The 17,087-nt window shown below is 38.5% G+C and overlaps 1 protein-coding gene across 21 annotated transcripts in view; it reads left to right on the forward strand.

Annotated features, from left to right (window-relative positions):
• The window catches only part of PARP9 (poly(ADP-ribose) polymerase family member 9), a 40,577-nt gene extending 24,759 nt beyond the window's left edge, over positions 1–15,818 (forward strand). For all 21 annotated transcript variants that reach the window (XM_071214747.1, XM_058295700.1, XM_058295699.1 and 18 more), the window contains 4 exons: positions 5,164–5,544; positions 8,326–8,465; positions 9,069–9,243; positions 15,040–15,818. In XM_071214747.1, the coding sequence (XP_071070848.1) occupies positions 5,164–5,544; positions 8,326–8,465; positions 9,069–9,243; positions 15,040–15,347 (1,004 nt within the window). In that variant the 3' untranslated portion in view covers positions 15,348–15,818. The remainder of the gene's footprint in view (positions 1–5,163; positions 5,545–8,325; positions 8,466–9,068; positions 9,244–15,039) is intronic.
• Positions 15,819–17,087: the final 1,269 nt, after the last annotated feature.

Consider the following 17,087-nt stretch of genomic DNA (forward strand, 5'->3'; position numbering starts at 1 on the left):
AGCAAAGTAATCCCAATGCAAGCAGAAGGAAAGAAATAATAAAGATTAGTGCAGAAACAAATAAAATTGAGAGTAAAACAACAGCAGAGAGAATTAGCAAAACCAGAAGTTGATTCTTTAAGAAGATCAATAAAATTGACAAATTTTTAACTAGACTGAAAAAAAAAACACACAAATAAAATCAGAAATGAGAGGGGGGACATTACTACTAACCCCAAAGAAATGAAAAGGATCATACTTTGAACAACTGTATGCCAACACATTAGACAATTTAGATGAAATGGGCAAATTCCTAGAAACATGAATAACCAACACTGACTCTAGAAGAAATAGAAGACATCAATAGACCAATTACAAATGAAGAGATTGAATCAGTCATCAAAAGCCTCCCAACAAAGAAAAGCCCAGGACCACATGGTTTCACAGGTGAATTCTACCAATCCTCCCAAGAAGAACTCATACCAATCCTGCTCAAACTCTTCCAAAAAATTGAAAAGGAGGGAAGGAACAGTACTCAATTCATTCTGTGAGGCCAACATCACTGTACAAAGCCAGATGAAAATACAAGAAAAGAAAATTACAGAGTAGTTGCTCTAATGACTATAGACGCAAAAATCCTCCATAAAATACTTGCAAATCAAATCCAACAGCACGTTAAAAGAATTATGCACCATGATCAAGTAGGGTTTATCTCAGGTATTAAAGGATGGGTCAATGCAAGAAAATCAGTTAATGTAAAACACTACATCAACAAATCAAAATGGGGAAAACCACATGATCATCTCAATTGACATAAAAAAGGCATTTGACAAAATCCAGCATCTTTTCTCAATAGAAACACTTAAAAAAGAGGAATAGGAGGAAACTTACTTAACATATAAAAGGGCATATATGAAAAAGCCATACTCCCTGGTGAAAAGACGGAAAGTTTTCCCTCTAACATGTGGCATAAGACAAGGATGCCACTGTCACCACTGTTTTCAACATTGTGCTAGAAGTTCTAGACAGTGCAGTTAGGAAAGAAAAAGAAATAAAAGACATCCAAATTGGAAAGGAAGAAGTAAAACCACTATTTGCAGAGGACATGATCCTATATATAGAAGGTCTCCAAAAATCTACAACAAAGCTACTAGAGCTAATAAATGAGTTCAGCAAAGTGGCAGAATACAAGATCAACATGCAAAAATCAGTGGTGTTTCTGTACACTAGTAATGAGCAAGCTGAGGAGGAATTCAAGGGAAAGAATTCCATTTACAGTAGCTAGTAAAAGAATCAAATATCCAGGAATGAATTTTTAAAAAGAAGAGATTGCGCAGGATCAAAGAAGACCTAAATAGTGGAAGGACATCCCATGTTCATGGATTGAAAGACTAAATATTGTCAAGATGTCAGTTCTACCCAAACTGACTTACAGATTCATGTGATTGCAATCAAAATTCCAACAGCCTACTTTGCAATAATGGAAAAGCCAATTATTAAATTTATTTGGAAGGGTAAGGGGCCCTGAATAGCCAAAAACATCTTGAAAAAGAAGAATGAAGTTGGAGAACTCAGACTTTCTGATTTCAAAGCATATTACAAAGCTACAGTAACAGCTTGGTAATAGCATATTCAGAACATATACATGGCAGCATGGTAATGGCATAAGATAGATACTTAGACCAATGGAATCAAATTAAGAATTCAGAAATAGACCCTGTGGCAGTTTGATACTGTTTATGAATTCCAAAAATAGATATTGGATTATGTTTATGAACTGGTCTGTTCCTTTGGACATATTAGATTGTACTGGATTCAGAGGTTTCACTTTTACTTGTTTAAATTATGACTAAAGCTTTGATTGGGCCACATAGGTAGGATGTTGAGTCCCCAAGGCCTTGGTGGGTAGGGAATCACATAGAAAACCACGTGGCAGAGGAGAGAGTGGGAGATTTGATGCTGGAGCCCCAGGAAGTAAACACACAGAAGAACACAGAAGAATAGAGATGGCTCCATAGACACAGCAGAGGCCCTGGTAAGAGAGAGCTAATAGTCAACAGCTAAACTTGTAGAAAGAACAGAGCAGCTGAGCCCACAGAAATGAGCCCTAGGAGAGAGACAAGACTTATCCCAGCCTACAAATGATACTGGAAGGAGCTGAGACCATGAAGCATTAAGTGGAAATGGAAGGCTGAACCCTTGCTTATATCAGCAACCATCTTGTTCCAACAGATGGCAACAGATTTTGGTAAGGAAGTAATTTATGCTTTATGGCCTGGTACCTGTAAGCTTCTTCCCCAAATAAATACACTTTATAAAAAACAACCAATTTCTGGTATTTTACATCAGCACCTCTTTGGCTGACTAATACAGACTCTCACAACTACAGCAATTGATATATGACAAGGCTGCCAAGTTCACTCAACTGGGACAGAATAGTCTCTTCAACAAATTATGCTGGGAGCACTGGATATCCATACCCAAAAGAGTAAAAGAGGACCCCTAACTCACATCATATACAAGGATTAACTCAAAATGGATCAAAGACCTAAATATAAGAGCCCGGACCATAAAATTCCAAGAAGAAAATGTTGGGAAGCATGTTCAAGAACTTGTGGTGAGAAATGATTCCTTAGATTCTACACACAAATTACAAACACTAAAAAAAAAACTGAACAGATAAATGGGGCCTCCTCAAATTTAAAAACTTTTATGCCTCAAAGAACTTTGTCACTAAAGCAAAAAATAGCCTACACAATGGGAAAAAATATTTGGAAACCACATATCTGCTGTGGAAAGCAGTTTGGCAGTTCCTCAGGAAGCTTGGTATAGAATTGCCATAAGATCCAGCAGTCCTGCTACGAGGTATATACCCAGAAAAATTGAAGACAGTGACATGAACAGATATTTGCACTACAGTGTATATTGTGGCCTTATATGCAATTGTCAAAAGATGAAGCAACCCAAGTGTCTTATCAACTGATGCATGGATAAATAAAATGTGGTATATGCCTACCATGGAATATTATTTAGCTGTAAAAAGAAGTCCTCATGCATGTGACAACATGATTGAATCTTGAGGACATTATATTGAGTGAAGTAAGCCAGACACAAAAGGACAAATATTGTATGATCTCACTACTATGAACTAATTATAGTAAGCAAACTCCTAGAGTTAGAATCTAGAATATAAGGTTACCAGGAGATAGAGTGGGGGTAGAGAATGGGAAGCTAATGCTTAGTTTGTGCAGAGTTTCTAGTTAGGTTGATTGTAAACATTTGGAAATGGATAGAGATGATGGTAGCACATTATTGCGAGTAGAATTAACAGTGCTGAATTATGCATGTGAATGTGGCTAAAAGGGGAAGCTTTGGGTCGTCTGTGTTACTAGAAGGAAAGCTAGAGGAGAAAACACAGGACTATATTATGCAATGAACCCTATGGTGGATGATGACTATAGTTAGTAATACAAATATAAGAATATTCTTCCATGAACTATAACAAATATGTGTCAGTATTATAAAATGTTATTAAGAGGGTGGAAAAAATACATCTACTGCAAACTATGGACTGTAGTTAACAGTAATATCTTAATATTCTTTCATTAGTTGAAACAAAGGTACCATACCAAAGCAAAGTGTCAACAGTAGGGGGATATATGGGGATGCTGTATTTTTTACATGACTTTTATGTAAAGCTACAACTTCTCTATTAAAAAATTACATTAAAAATTATGCTAAGTGAAAGAAACCAGACACAAAGTTCTACATATTGTGTGATTCCATATATATTAATTTATTTTTAGATTTTATTTTTTATTTCTCTCCTCTTCCCCCCTCCCCCAGTTGCCTACTGTCTGTGTCCATTTGCTGTGTGTTCTTCTGTGACCACTTCTATCCTTATCAGCAGCACTGGGAATCTGTGTTTCTTTTGGTTGCGTCATCTTGTTATGTCAGCTCTCCCGTGTGCAGCGCCATTCTTGGGCAGGCTGCACTTTCTTTTGCACTGGGTGGCTCTCATGGGGCACATTCCTTGCGCTTGGGCTCCCCTACACGGAGACACCCCTGCGTGGCAGGGACTCCTTGTGCACATCGGCACTGCGCATGGGCCAGTTCCACACGGGTCGAGGAGGCCCGGGGTTTGAACTGCAGACCTCCCATGTGGTAGGCGGATGCCCTATCCATTGGGCCAAGTCTGCTTCCCTATATTAAATGTAAATATAAATCTACAGAGAAATAAATTAGTGCTCATGTAAGACTGGAGAAGGATAGAATGATTGAGGGTTGACTTTCTTTTTGGAGTAATGAAAGTGGTCTAAAATTGATCATGGTGATGAATACACTACTCTGTGGTTATAGAAAAGGCTGTTGAATGTACACCTTGGATGGATTGTGTGGTATGTTACTATATCTCAATAAAATGATAAAAAGGGGAGTGTGTGTAGCTCAGTGGTTGAGTGACTGTATGAGGTTCTGGGTTCAAGCCCTGGTACCTCTTAAAGGAAAAAAAAGATGCATTTTAAAGTGTGTTTTTTTTAGTAAAATAAAATAAGGTGGATTGATAGATATATAAAGGGATGGATAGATGACGAGATAAGCGGTAAAGCAAGTATTGCAAAGTATTCATTGTAGAATCTAGATAGTAGGTATATGGGTGTTCACTGTAAAATTCATTCATCTTTTTTGTATGTTTGAAAATTTTTCATAATAAAATGTTGGGGGGAATTAAAAAATACTTTCAGGTTTGTTTAAAAAAATATGGTATTCTGTAAAAAGAGATTTTCATTCTTTAAAACTCTGTGGCTTTCAGAGGTATTTGAGTTTAAACTAGTCAGTAGCAAGAGGTTAAGGAAAATCTCATTCAACAGGAAATAGTTGCTTAACATCCAGGGTGAGATCACAAGGTGAACTCATTTGTGATTTAACAAATGAAACACAGCAGGGACAAGACATGATGAAGGCAACTCTTTACATGCTAAACTCTGTGTTCCCAGAGAGTCTATAAACTATACATTTAGATTTCTTTTGGACCCAGTGCAGCACTCAGAGAGATAGCTTCTTTATTGGGGCTGTTCCTGCTGTCAAGGGTGACTATATACTCTGGGTAAACACTGGCCATGGTGTTTTGTTCTTAACTTTTAAAACCCACCTGCCTTCCATGGTTGCTTATGATAGTTTTTTCAGTCCCCCAGTGGTCCAGAGAGGAGAAAAGTGAAAATAGGCCTGAAGCTAGATCTCCTGTCATCAATCTGATGGGATCCAACAAGGAAGAGATGTGTGAGGCCCAAGAGTGGATTCAAAGGATGCTGACCCTCCAAGATTACCATGTCATTGAGAATAGTCATATCCTCTACTTTGGGAAAAAGGAACATGACATTTTGTCTCAGCTCCAGAAAACCTCAACCATCTCAATCTCAGAAATTATCACTCCAGGAATGGCAAGATTAGAGATTAGAGGAGCCCAGGCTGACCTCATTGAGGCGGTTATGAACATTGAACATTTGCTGTGCAAAGTTCAGGAGGAAATCGCAAGAAAAAAGGAACGAGCCCTTAGGAGCTTGTCAGGTGAGTAGCTTTCTATTATATTAGAAAAGTCAACTCTCAACAATACTTCTTTTGGGTGTGGATGTGCATATATTTATGTGACTAAGAGACAGAATGGGAAATGTAAGAAAACCATTTTGATTCTATATTAGGTCAAAACCTTTTCTGACCCATTTCTGGCTCTTTTTCTACCATCATGGTTATTTATTCGTAAATGAAATGCACACAAGACACAGTTGGGCTTATGGGTTTACTGATGACATGGATTGCCTAGGCAAGTATGTGGAGAGCCTAGGGTAACTCAAACCCAGGGCCTGGGAGAAAAAAAATTCCTAATTTTGCAGGTGGAGCATGCAAATGTAGACACATTCCATCTGATTGATTTATCTTTTATTGCTTTTTTGCATTTATTTGTTGTTGGCAGCTTTGGGAACCCTACTATGACTGACTTTGGGCCTTTTCTCTAAAGTAACTATTCACTGGTACTGTGAGATACTCTTAATTATAATACATCAGTGATGCTGATCCCATTAGGATGACTGTGGGAGAGATCCTTTCATTCATATACTTAACTCATGTATTTGTGCCCATGATGTGTGCCAAGCATTGTGGTAGGTGTCAGGGATACAGTGATAAATAGGATGGACATGTTCCCTGCTGCAAGTCTAACTGGGGATTATTGACAAGCAAGCAGGATAGTTATGATAGAGAAGGTTCAAAGTGCTCTGGGAGCATGAAGGAGAGACACCAAACCCAGACTTGGCTTCTCATAGGTGGGGTCATAAATGGAGAACTGAAGAATAAGTAGAAATTATTCACACAAAGAAAATTTCAAGAAATAAGACTGTAGATTTTAGCTGGGCTTAGATTATGTAAGCGTTTATAAATCACATGAAAGAGTTCAGATTTTCTTAAAACAAATGGGGAGTCTTGAAAGATTTAAGCAAAGGCAAGATAAGATCAGACTTGTTTTTCAGGAAGATCATTCTGGCTGACGTGGAGAATGGACTTAGAGGAGAAACAAAAATTCACATGCAAAACTTCAAAGGACATCTTATTTTCACCAGGTGTTTGTAGAAATAATTCAGACAGAAATGTCCAAAGTGGGGAGAGTTCATGATAAATGTGATACCCACATTCCACAGAAAACCATGTCAAGAAAATAAACCAAAAATAATATAAAGAGTGAAACCCAAGATTGCAATTTCCGCTTAGCTTTTGAAGTGTAATGAGTGTGGATATTTAAACTAACACTAATACTTCTCAGGAGAACAAGAGGCAAAGAAACGTTGATCTCATAAATCTTATGGCATTACAACTGCATTCATAAGCTTGAACTCTTCCCCCAGCTCTTGACAATTTAGAGTCATGTCAGTCCTTTGTTCTGCCACAAGGTGGCGTTTGATAGTTGATGACTAAGCATATGCTGCAGTGGCATTTCACAAGTACATATTCTTGCCTCTTAATGAGATTAAAATCTTCAGTAACAAAGTGAATAATTCTGAAGTGAAATATTACAATGGAGAATATATCCATCAAATATCTATCAAAACAATACAATTTTTAAAATAGAAATTAGATATCATCTTTCTTCTACTGTGCTCTTTTAATCCTGACTGGTGAGCTCCTCTGATGGCAGGAGTTTGTGTATCTTTGGGTCCCCAGTGTCCAGCTGGGTGCCTGGCACGTAGTAGGAGCATGGTAAATATTTTGTTGAATTCAAGTGACCTGAACTCTAATATCATACTTTATAAATGTGAGCTTGTGCTCTCCAGATTTAATTTACAGTCCCTTTCTTAGAAGTTTCCTGCTTTGAGTTCCTCTGCTGTGGAGTTTTCTCCTTCCTGTTTTCTCATATTTATAACGTGCTTTTCAAAGTTAAAGTGAGCCCACTCAATTAGATAATGTGCTGAGAATTAGGTTCTTTCAATATGTTTTGTCTTAAGTCAAACTGAAAGTAAACCAAGAGAAAACAAGCCCCTTTTTTGGTTTCCATTTGTCCACCTTTATAGTTAGTCCAAAACAAGGAGCTTCATTGAACAAGAGCTGGTTGTCCCCTGAATTTAAAATAGAAGGAAGAAAAGGGAGAGAAGGAGGAAGGAAGGAAGGAAAAACAAGACAAGACAAGAAGATAACATATACTCTTAATTTCCCAACTTTGCTTTTCTTGGTTGGGTGGTATTTGAATGATCTATGTATCTAGTCCTCTGCCTTGCCCTCCTAACAGAAAGCAGTGGTGAAAGCTAGGTTTATGATCCTCAATCTGTACTTACTAGCTGTGTAATATTGGGCAAGTCACTTCTCAGTTTCAATTTTCTTATTTCTAAATTGTGTTATTTCAGCGGTGGTATAATGGTACTATGATCGAATTAGATACAGATATGAAATCTCTTTGAAAACCTTTAAGTGTTATATAAGTGCCATATTGTTTTCCATCATTCCTTAATGTTTTCTTATGTTTGTCTGTTTTTGTATATAGATTTCCTGGCGAGAAATACAAATATTTCCTGTGAGCACCACAATTATATATCATTATGACAGGATTGTGCATGTGGGGGAAATATATTTTAATACACTTTTTTCTCATATCCCCTCAGCCTCATATCATCTGAGGACAGATTACCCCTATTTTTCCTATGGCTTCTCATGGTGTCATAGTTCTCCTTGCATGTTCTGAACAATATGGGGCATACAATTTAAACTGGATAGACTCTTCCAAATTTCTAGATTTTGTTTCAGTTCTTTACAAACATTTTTCTCTCCCAGAGCATTGAGATAAAAGTTTGTGTTACTCATTTTTAGAACAGTGGACTGACCAGCGACCAAAAAGCCAGGATGAAATGAAAGAAAATATTAATTTTCTGAGAATTCCTGTGCCTTTAACTCAAGAACTTCAGGATCAAAAGAAACAGTTTGAAAAATGTGGTTTGCAGGTTATAAAGGTATGTCTGATTAAGGGGAGGATGTGACTCTTCTTTCTATTCATTAACTTGGTGCTGTGGCCAAAAAAAGAAAGCCCACCTGCTGATGACTGCTTGTTGACCCAGAATACCAGGAAGAAGACTAGAAGGAGGGCAGGGAAGGGCAAGTACGAGGTCTATAGGTAGAATCAGGAGGTAGAACTGGTGTCAGGATGTACAAAAAGGTAGATTCAAGATTCAGGGAAAAGCTATCTGCCTATCCTAGAGAAAAGTAAAAGAAATAGAATGGCATTTAGCACAGTATTATAATTGTTTACCTTTTTTTATCCCTTACTATACTATGAGCTCTAAGTGAGCAGGGACTATGTCTATATTGTTTACCCTTTCATTACCAGTGCCTGGCACATAATGGTTGCTCAGTAAATTTTTATTAAAGAAGGGACAGAACTTTGAAGAGATAGAATCCAAAGTAGGAGGTGGTTCCTATGCAACTTTATATGAAAAGGAAATTGTATGCTAAGTGATATGCACATAACCAGCTTTATTTGTGAAGGGTGTAACAGGTAACTTGAGGTGCAATTCTCCAGTCTCCTTTTCAGTTATTCATTTCCTTGGGATCTGCAGGTGGAGAGGATAGAAAATGTGGTTCTCATGACTGCCTTCCAAGAAAAGAAGAAACTGATGAAAGGGAGAACACAAAGGAACCCTGAGAGCCTCAGGTTGTTTCAGCAAGTCCCATTCCAGTTCTGCAATGTGGTCTGCAGAGTTGGCTTTCAAAGAATGTACTCGGTGCCCTGCGGTAGGTGGCAGCCCCTCATGACCAAGGCTAGCTCCATGTAGGAACTGGTGAGCAGACATCAGCAGATGGCTCACCACTAAAACATTTGTTGCTCTGCAGAGGGCATTATTTGCAACTGAGATATAGAGGTTAAGTCATTTGGAAAGGTCATATTTCTTATTTTTCTTCATATCTTTTGTTGATGATGGGTTCTATGTTGATGAAAGTGTGAACAGTAAGATCTATACTTCACTATTTTTTTGTGCTCTATCTGCAGACAGCGCCTTGGAGCTTTTACTTGTTTACTTTTACCAAACTCATAAACACCACTGAGTCATTCTCATTCCTTAATTAATATTTCCCGAAATTAGTAAAGTTGGTCTTTTCATTTCCTATAGCCTCCTAGTGAACAAATTAGTTATCACCTGACCAGCGAAGTAAATAACATCTTATGCCCCTTCTCAGACACAAGGGTTCTGTGTGTAGCCTCTATGTCTCTTTTCAGTTGTACTAAAGTATTACATACTTAATTGCTTTATCATCCCCTTCCCTTTTCACCCATTAATGAAAACATTCTGGCTGGCTTTAGATCTCTCCAAAGGAAACTAAGAAGTTTAGTAATAATTATGAAGAGGTACCTAGCAGTAGAGCATGGTTTTGCCTGGTCCATTAAATATGTGACATTTAATTTTGACCTTTTAAAGTATGTAGCATGATCCTTACTGTGCAGGCAACTATCATAATCTTGATTTCTAGAAAGCAAAGGATCTAGAAATCATCTTCTCTGTCCAGAGACAGTACCAGCAATACCTGCGGTAAAAATAGAACATAGGTAATACCTAGGGGTAAAAGTAGATGAATGAATCTACTGAATTAGATAAATTCATTGGCAAAGTCTTAAAAATCCACAACTTTCATTTGCTCCTGAATCCATTGTGACTGGATTCTCTAAAATTGTGACTGTCCTATTTTCCAAATCCAGTGAGGGCCTTCTTTTTAATCCTGCTAATTGCCTACCCAACATCTATATACATCTTTCTTCCTAAAATAAATTTAAGAGACACACCATCTTTCCAAGGAAGATAGTCTAGGAGTCTCATCATCAACCTCAAGTCCATGCAGGCTTCTCCATCTTAAAAAACAGGTATTGCCCCCAACTCACTCATTATAGATTGATATGAGAAGGAGCAGGAAAACTGAAATAAAAACTCCCATTCCAAAAGTGGTGAAGTGAGGCTCACAATAGCCACTGCCCCATACCTCTTATGACATCCTGCTGGACAGGAACAATGAGGACTCTGTTGTGGATGTGGAGTAAGCCCCTTGTTTTGCCCTCTGAGAAAATCTTCCTTATGTATTGCCACTGTTGGCCATTTTTGAGGCAGGCCGGGGGAAGATGATCTAGAAGTCACTGCCTGCTCCTGCTCTTCCAGGGGTCCAAGGATTGCCTGAGAGGCTAGAATGCCCTCAGACTACTGACAGCCATCTTGTGGTTTCTTCACCAATACTGTCCTTTAAAAACACAGCAGGTATAAGCTCAAGTTTATGTCTTCAAACATAATCAAAGATACTGTCTTCACAAAATCTTTAAGCCTCAAGATTCTTGTCTTTTGCCTACTATCCTTTATGTTCTGCCCATCTCTGAGGCCCTAAGCTTAACAGCTAATGCCTTGAGATAAATCAGACAATAGACTCAGTGGGGAAAACAATAACCATAATGTGCCAATGGGCTCATTTCTGTTGGGATATTAAGAGCTCCTTAACTGAAACATCAATCTTAGCTACCATGGAAGCTGTTCTTCTACCTGTTTTTGTTTTGTTTTACCTAGTTTTCATTTGGAGTAAAATCTCTTGGCTTTTTCAACCCTACAGCAGTCCAAATTATGGGACTCTGTCCATTTAGATGGTTGCCCAAAGGCAGGGGGGGCCTCTGTCGAAGAAGCTTTATTTTGATCTCTCTGCTTATGGTCCAACCATCTCTATTCTGAGTTCATCTCTTGCATGTAGGATTTGGCTGAAAGCAGCAAGAAGGAGCATATACACTTTTATTTTCTTTATTGGATTCATTCATTCCTGAGTATTTATTTTGCATATTCTATGAGCCAGGCCCTGTGCTAGGGATACAGCACAAAATACACAGAGTTCCTGTACTCATAATTTATAATCCAGAGAGTCCATTTGTTACCCATTTTTAAAATTTTGTTCTTGAGTTATAAAGGCAACCTGTCTCCTTTCCTCTACATTCTCCCCCCTTCTATCTCTATGGTGGTGATTTCTAAATTTGTAATGTACCACTCTGCCTATCTCCTGACTTTAAGGTCTATGTTTTTGTCTTTGGATATTTTTGCTTACATGTCTTGCAGGTGCCTCAAACTCAGCATACCTTAAAATGAAATCTTTTCTTCACATACTTTTCCCCTAAGAAATATGCTTTGTTTTTCTTATATCCCTATCCTGGCTAATACCAGCACCATCTACCTACCAGGTGTCCTAAGCTAGAAATTTTATCATCCTCCACTCTTTCCTTTACCTCATCCTCTATATCCAGTCCTATTGACGCTTATCTTAAACATCTCATTCCAGCTTTACCTCTTGATTTCTACTGCTTTAGTTCAAGTTCCCCTAGGCCTAGACTATTATGGTCATTTTACAGTCCACCCCATCTAATCTGTCCTTTACTCTGTCACCAGAATTAACACACTAAACAATTATATTATTAGCATTTGTTATTCCTGTTTGCCTTAAAGATTAAAAAACTCATTAGCAGAGCATATAAGGCCCTAGCCCCATATTCATTATTTTACCAGCCTCATCATTTGCCATGTTCCTCAGTCCTCTGACCATGAACTTTTAGAATTGCCCTAAAGATGCTCTATGCTTTCATGGCTGTGCCTTCATATGCACTGTTCCCTCAGCCTGAATACCTGCCCTCCTCAAACTCCTGCTCTTTCTTCAAATGGCATCTCTTGGTTGACACTTTCTCTTTGTTCCTGCACTTCCTCTATTCCTTTAACATTTATAACTATAACAAGTATGAAAAGTTACAGTCCTACAAGACTCAAGTGTAGGACTTTTTTTAATGGCTTTATAAATGAGCTTTACTTAGCTCTCATGCTCCCATGTCCATAGATATGGAAAACCCCATTTTGATGTGAATTCAGTCATTTTCAAGAGTTTTCTTAGTCTTTTGGGGGTTTAAACTCAGTTTCTGCAAGATTTTGCCTCTTCTTCTCATCTTCTACTCACCTTTTCCTGAGGGGGATCTAGATGGGAGGAGAAGCCCGTGGGGAAGCTTGTCTGGGTCATGGTCCCCCTTTATCCTCTGTACCACCCCTTCCATGTTCTCTGCCAGATAAGCCACCCTGGGCTTTGGTCATTAGTACTGACCTGTGCTTAAAATTCTGATGCCCTTTGCTCTTAGGTAGGATCTACACAGACCACACTGTTAACTTCTTCATGTTAAAGGAATCCCTTTCCAGGCCATGGCTGTGGCCCTCTGCAGCATGGGAAACTTTTTAGTATGCATACACTCCAAACTGAGATGCAGGGTCTTGGGGGTGGTCCTTGACTGTTTTGGACATCTTCCCCAGCCACTGTTACTCTCCACTCAATTCCCTGGGTGAGGGAGGTGTTCCAGGTGGCATCATGCAGCGTCAGGCAGTAGTCCCTTTGCTCTAGCAGTCCTCTCAGTTTTTCTGAGATTTCTGTTGTTCTGCCCTGTCTTGACCTTCCAGGGAGTGGGGCAGGGAAGTAAGCCCCTTCTCAGGAGTCCCCAAGAGCTCTAGTCACATCCCTGTGATTGTTCTCATCTTACCCACTTTATCTGCCTCGAGCAGGAAAACTTTCTCAGAAAATTGTATTTTTCTCTCCGTTGACATTTATGGTATAAACTTCATGCTTTGAATCCTTCAGGCTTTTAATCACTTAGGTCACAAAATCCTTTTTCTCTCTCAGGGAGCCTAACTGAAATTCTAGCTTTTAAGATGAGATTCTTTGCTGTGAATTAAAAACAATTATAAATATGTATAGATAATCTTGTGGATATGTATATATATTTAGTTGACTTTGTTCTAAGCTTTATCCTTTCCCCCCTGTGGTATTAAGTAGCAAGAACTCAGTGAGTAGAGGTACAAAGCATGAGAAGAAATTCCTGGGAAAGAAAATTTTTTATTTTTATCTCAAATTATTACCTTGCCACATTAAATTGTACTATATTATATCTGTTTGGAATGGAGTTCCCTTTGTGAAGTTGTGAGAACAGGGATCATGTCTTAGTCATTTTTAAAGCTCTAGAGCTGTGCTGGTCAATATGGCAGCTGCTAGCCACACAAGGCTATGAGTACTTGAAATGTGGCTAATCAGAATTATGATGTGCTGTAAGTATAAAATATACACTAAACTTCAAAGACCTTCTACAAAAGAAAAGAATGCAAAATATCTCTTTAATAACTTTTTATGTTGATTACATGTTAAGATATTATTTTGGATATAATAGACTAAATCTAAATATTATTAAATTAATTTCACTTGTTTATTCTGACCTTTAAAAATGTGGCTCCTAGCAAATTTAAAGTTACATATGTGGCTCACATTGCATGTCTATTGTTCAGTGCTGCTCTAGAACCTAAAATACAAAATAGTGTTTGGTTAAGTCCTAAATAAATGTAAAGAAAGAGAGAAGAAGGGAAGAAGAAGGAGAAAAAGAATGAGAATATGGCCTCAATGAAGTTTAAAAAATTTTCCCCTTTAAGGGGTAGAAAGGGCATTTAAGAGGAATTTTATATATATATATATATATATATATATATATTTTTTTTTTTTTTTAAGGAGGTACTGGGGATTGAACCTGGGACCTCATACATGGGAAGCAGGCACTCGGCCCTAAACCACTGAGCTACCTCAGCTCCCAAACAGGGATTATCTTGACGTCAGAGTTTGGCCTTCAGCCTCTTAAGTGTTCTTAGAACTCTAGAGAAGATAAGACAGATCACAAGCATTGATGTCGAATGGAGAATATTCATTTCCAGTGGTTTGAATACTTGTGTGTGACTCTTGGGCATCCTTTGTATCACTATACCCAGGAAGCCTAATGGGTAGAAAATTGCCTTGTGAAATGGACCTTGACCAAAAGTATGTGGAGATTCTTTGTGGGGTATTTTGCCAGGCCATGGCAAGAACTGGTAACCTATCCCCCCACAGTACAGATTAGCAGAATGCCTGCATTCCACAGATCCAGTATCTCTCTTCCTAAACAATGCAGGGTGCACACTGATAGTACTTTTATATGTTCAGCATTCCCCTTATTTTGCCATATTTTTCTTGATATGCTGTCCACGAATTTGCAAGACACTGCCTTCTTTTGTTAGAGGTTAATTTCATTAGTCGTATTCTCCAGAGTTCAAAAATAACTCCTATTTGTAGCTTGTCGATGTCAGTACTGCTCTAAGAGGGAAGAAACCTTCCCTCCGTTATGCTGTCAGCAGCTTAGTTGATAATGTTGACAATTTCTCAGAACCTCAGATTTTTCTTGTTAAATTGCAGATTAATTGAAGATAATCAATGTAAAAATGCTTTGAAAAGAATAGATTTCTCTATGAACTCTAAAATGGTATGTTCAAATGTAAACTATTATTATTAGGTGATATCATTGATAACTTGTGTCAAATGAACAACTTTGAGTGTCTTTGCTATAGACACAGGGACTGGAGACCAGGAGAAAGTGATTATTTGGAGGATTAGAGAAGGAATACTTAGTACTCAAAAAGGGAATTATGATTTGCCAGATCATAATAATCTTTAATTTTTTTCTTTTATCAGATCCAAAATATGGAGCTGGCATATACTTCACCAAGAACCTCAAAAGCCTAGCAGACAAGGTCAAGAAAGCCTCTGCAACAGATAAGCTGATCTATGTGTTTGAGGCTGAAGTACTCACAGGCTCTTTCTGCCAGGGTCATCAGTTAAATATTGTACCCCCACCTTTGAGTCCTGGGGCCATAGAAAGCCATGACAGTGTAGTTGACAGTGTATCCAACCCTGAGACCTTTGTTATTTTTAGCAGCACACAGGCTATGCCCCAGTATTTGTGGACGTGCACCCAGGATCATGTACAGTCATGGGACTGATGATGCACTCCACATGGCACAGAGCTACCACATAAATCTAACAGGAATGGCTTTGTTTTAAGGGAACTAGCCAAATAATGGCTACCAGTGATTCAAAGGGTGGTTCGAATAAGTCAAATAGGTTATCTTTGTAGACTGACCAGGTTATTGAAAAGACCAGCTACGTACTTGCATCTTTGTGCCTTCATCTTTTCTTTACCTTCATCATTTGGGGTTGAGTTGAGTAAATACCAACTACAACACTGTCAAGACCATTTTCTCTTCTTGCAGTAGTCCTTTTCATTTCTTTTACTATAGGTGACAGCAAAAAAGTTTTTCATGTAATGAAGAGATTTTTCTAGTATATAATCTAAGCCTTTTGTTTTCCAAAATGATGATAGTGTAACATATTAGGACAGCAAGATGATTTTAGATTTTCCAGAGACTCTCATAAAGTGTTTTATGTAAGCAAATAAATTACCTTTGTCTGAATAACTGGCTCTGAAAAATTATGTGTAAAATTAAATTATTTGAAGTGGAAAGACATCAAAAGCCTGATACCTTTTTAGATTCAGCCATATCAGGCAATGTCAAGCAGGCATCATGAGGGCCAAATTATTAATTCACTTTATTGATTACTAGGTGTGTTTCATTCACTTGCTGGTTACTGGGGATATGGTGCTGATCAAGACAAATGTCCTCATAAAACTTTTAGCCTGGATAATTATAAAGGCAGATGTGGACAACTTAACTACAATTGTGATTGGGTAAAACAAAAGGGAAATCACAAATTCTTAGGGAAAATGGAAGGGAAGAGGGCTAAATTAGTCAGAGGTTGGTACCTTCTAAAGAAGGTAAAATTTAAGCTGAGAACTGAAGAATTTGTAGGGTTAGATGAAGACTTGGAAGAGTATTTTAAGCTGAGAGATTAACTCTGATAAAGCCTGAATTCACTGTTGACTGTGTTCCTATTTGATCCTAGAGTTCCAGTTGGAATGTAGAGACCAGCTAATCTCACTAGGCCTTTCTTGCCTACTTTCAAATCCACATTTACCAATTTTGCTTCTAAACTATCCTGACACACATTCTCAACCTCTTGCACAGAACATTTCCTCTTCCTCCTTATCTTAACCTGAAACAGCATTCTCCCTCTTGAAAGGACTGCTTATTTGTCTCATATAGTACTGCCCTTGGGCCTGGACAAGAGGGGCCACTTTTGGACTCCTTCCTTACTTCAAAAGGCCCGAGTCTTGCTCTCCTCCAGCTGTGTCTGTTTTCACAAGGCAAGGAGTCTACAGGACCAAGAGAATGTGTCTTTCTGGAGTCTGCATTTCTCAATTCAAGACCATCCACTCAGTATCTGGAAACCTAAAATATCCTGCCCAAACACTTGGATCTCTTTCTTAGGTCTCTCCTCCCTAGAATATACTGTGCCACAGTCTGCACCAAGAATTGCCAAAGTGTGATTGTTTGCAAGATGGGGGTTGGTGGGTCCTGAACATGGTAGCCAAGGTATCCATGCATATGCATGTGAGGCCTGTGGGTGGACAGAGCTGACAGAGCTGAGGGTGAAAGGATAGATTTGAAAGATCTAGCATGGTTTACTAGGAATTTCAAAAGAGAATGGAGGCAGCGAACTTGGCCCAGTGGTTAGGGTGTCCGTCTACCACATGGGAGGTCCGCGGTTCAAACCCCGGGCCTCCTCAACCTGTGTGGAACTGGCCCATGCGCAGTGCTGATGCATGCAAGGAGTGCCGTGCC

The sequence above is a fragment of the Dasypus novemcinctus genome, chromosome 4, assembly GCF_030445035.2.
Source record: "Dasypus novemcinctus isolate mDasNov1 chromosome 4, mDasNov1.1.hap2, whole genome shotgun sequence".
Lineage (NCBI taxonomy): Eukaryota > Metazoa > Chordata > Mammalia > Cingulata > Dasypodidae > Dasypus > Dasypus novemcinctus.